General features: G+C 43.3%; 1 protein-coding gene across 3 annotated transcripts in view; it reads right to left on the bottom strand.

The window, feature by feature from the left end:
- LOC138042368 (uncharacterized) overlaps positions 1–2500 on the bottom strand; it is a 51591-nt gene that overhangs the window by 17078 nt on the left and 32013 nt on the right. For all 3 annotated transcript variants that reach the window (XM_068888228.1, XM_068888230.1, XM_068888229.1), the window contains exons 20-21: positions 1767–1865; positions 1179–1437 (exon numbers count right to left, since the gene is read on the bottom strand). In XM_068888228.1, the coding sequence (XP_068744329.1) occupies positions 1179–1437; positions 1767–1865 (358 nt within the window). The remainder of the gene's footprint in view (positions 1–1178; positions 1438–1766; positions 1866–2500) is intronic.

Raw genomic sequence — 2500 nt, forward strand, 5'->3', positions numbered from 1 at the left:
TTATGTCCGGTCCAATTTGTCAAATGTCCGACCAAAATGAAGATTTGAAAGGACATATGTCCTGTGAATAAAGAAAAATTATTTCCAGCACTGCTTGAAAGTACTGGTGAAATGAAACTGATGATGAAATTTTACCTGTGTTTGCACAATTTCTCTGAACGTTGAAATTTAATTTTTCTCGTTCCCCATGGGAAATTGTTTTCGGTGTTATTTCAGGCAAATCTTTATATCTTCAGCTTTCAGGAAATGTAAAAAGGACTGTAAAATAATTAAAATTATTCTGGTACCAGATTTTTTGTCAACTAAAAACTGAAAATGCTCGACTTTCTATCGGATTTCGTCTTAATTTTTTGTGGACACTGGTATCAAATCTAAATTGTTTAAAAAAAGGTGTGATTTTTCCGTGGTTGAAGAACATTGCTTTGAACTTCAGAACGCAGGAAAACACATCTCTGCAACTTAAGAATTTCACAATTTTTAAGGGGAGCATGCCCCCAGAACCCACCCCCCCCCCAAATACTTTGACGGGTGTTAAAGCTATATGATACGCCTATTCAAGACTTTAGTTCGACCTGTCCCACTATATGGCTGTGAAACTTGGATGATCACCAAGAACGATGAACGGAAACTAAATAGCTTCCAGTGCCAGTCCCTGACACGGATAATGCGGATTAGATGGCAGCAGAAAGTGACAAACAAGCGGGTGATTGAGTTGGCTGAGATCAATGACATGAGTTGTGAGGTGCCACGAAGAAGGTGGAACTGGCTAGGTCACATACTAGGGAGAGAGGATGAGAACGACTGCTTTACGGCCTTGGGATGGACTCCTGAAGGCCGGAGGGCGAGAGGAAGACCAAAACCTACTTGGAGAAGAACAGTCGAGAAAAAGCGAAACAAAGCCGGGTGGAGGAGCTGGGAAGTAGCCAAAGTGGTTGCACAAGCAAGACAGGGAGTGTTGGTCAGACAGCGTGGAGGCCTTATGTGCCTACTGGGGTGATGAGACTTGATGATGATGATGAAACCCATATGCCCCCCTGCTTCAAACCTTAACGAAACCCCTGAATACTGTGCGGAGGTTTGACCATCTCCCCTCCCTCATCGTCTAAAATTGTTCCTCTAGTCCCAGCGCTCTCGCGATCAAACATCGAAAACATTGGATACATGATCGGTCACCCTACCCTTTCTCTGTGTCTTCGCCAGTTTTTCTGCAGCGTAGCGGCAGCTTGATTTTGTCGGTCTTCTTCTTTTCTGACTCGTTGTTGTTGTTCTTGTTCTTGTTCTTCTTGTCTGATTCGTTGCTTCCTTCCTTGGAAGCCTCTCCACTGCCTCTGTAGCGTCTTTGCGGCTCGCTGCTGTTGGAATTCCTTCAGCATCCGATCCATATTGTCATCACCATCAAGAGGTGGAGGAGACTCTTTGACGGACATCCTTCTTGGACTGCAAACGATACATAAAAAAACAGATGAGAAAACAAACGTACTAGCTAGCCACGGGCTACTTTGTGTGAGCAAATTAATGGTGTTCCCTTGCTAGATGATAGAGTTCAACACGGGTACAAATAAGGAACAAATAACTGAGGACAGTTTCAAACGTCGTGCTACTACCGAGTTAAAGTCGACAAGGCAGTAGCACGACGTTTGAAAGGGCATATGCTAACGAGGCGGAAAAAGCGCTTATGAGCCTTATACATTTTGTAAAATGTAGAATATAAAAAGCACCGGTCCGGAAACAACTAAATGCCAAACATTTGATTTTTCATGATATACCTTGTTAAACTCGCCGCAGACGATCTTCGTTTGTCTCCTTCTGACGATCTTTCGCTAAGCAATCTGTTCAGCTCGTCTTGTGTGGACTGAAGTTGCATCCTAGTAATTCAACGAGATGTGTCACTCCGCTCACATCATCAAACTTTAACTCTAAGTTTCATTTATTTTGGGGAAACCTGTAAGTAACATTAGATGTGAATGCAGCCGGCTCTCGTAGCCACTGAAGAGATGTTGTTGCGCTCCTGCGCAAGATATAAACGCTTCAAGCGGCCGGAGCGATGAGAGGTAAGGTACAACCAAAGGATCTTTGCGGTAAACTATCTATCAGAAAGACCTTTAAAAAAAGCTGGAAGTTTCTTGTCTGGGATTGCAAACAACACAACTCACAATTTTTAACAATAACTGAGCTTTGGGTTAAGTATGGGTTTCGGTGGAGGAAAAAAATGTCGTCTAAGACTCAATCGTTTCATTGTGCATTGTGTGTTACACAACTGACTGCAGTATCGGGCTCTCGGACCCTTATCGTGCAAAGTTAATGTGCTGGATTCACACATGGTACATTCTCAGACCAGTGAGTCTTTGATATCATTCTCATTTGTGAAACTGCCATCCGCTTTGTTTTGATAAGCTCGTCTTTTCACACGTTTTCAGGATAGCAAGCGAAATGACTGTGGGCTTTGATAACAGAAATCCCCTCCTTTCTCAAGATGCAGAGTGAGGCCCCGAAAAGGCCC

The sequence above is a fragment of the Montipora capricornis genome, chromosome 3 (genome assembly GCF_036669925.1).
Source record: "Montipora capricornis isolate CH-2021 chromosome 3, ASM3666992v2, whole genome shotgun sequence".
Taxonomy (NCBI): Eukaryota; Metazoa; Cnidaria; class Anthozoa; order Scleractinia; family Acroporidae; genus Montipora; species Montipora capricornis.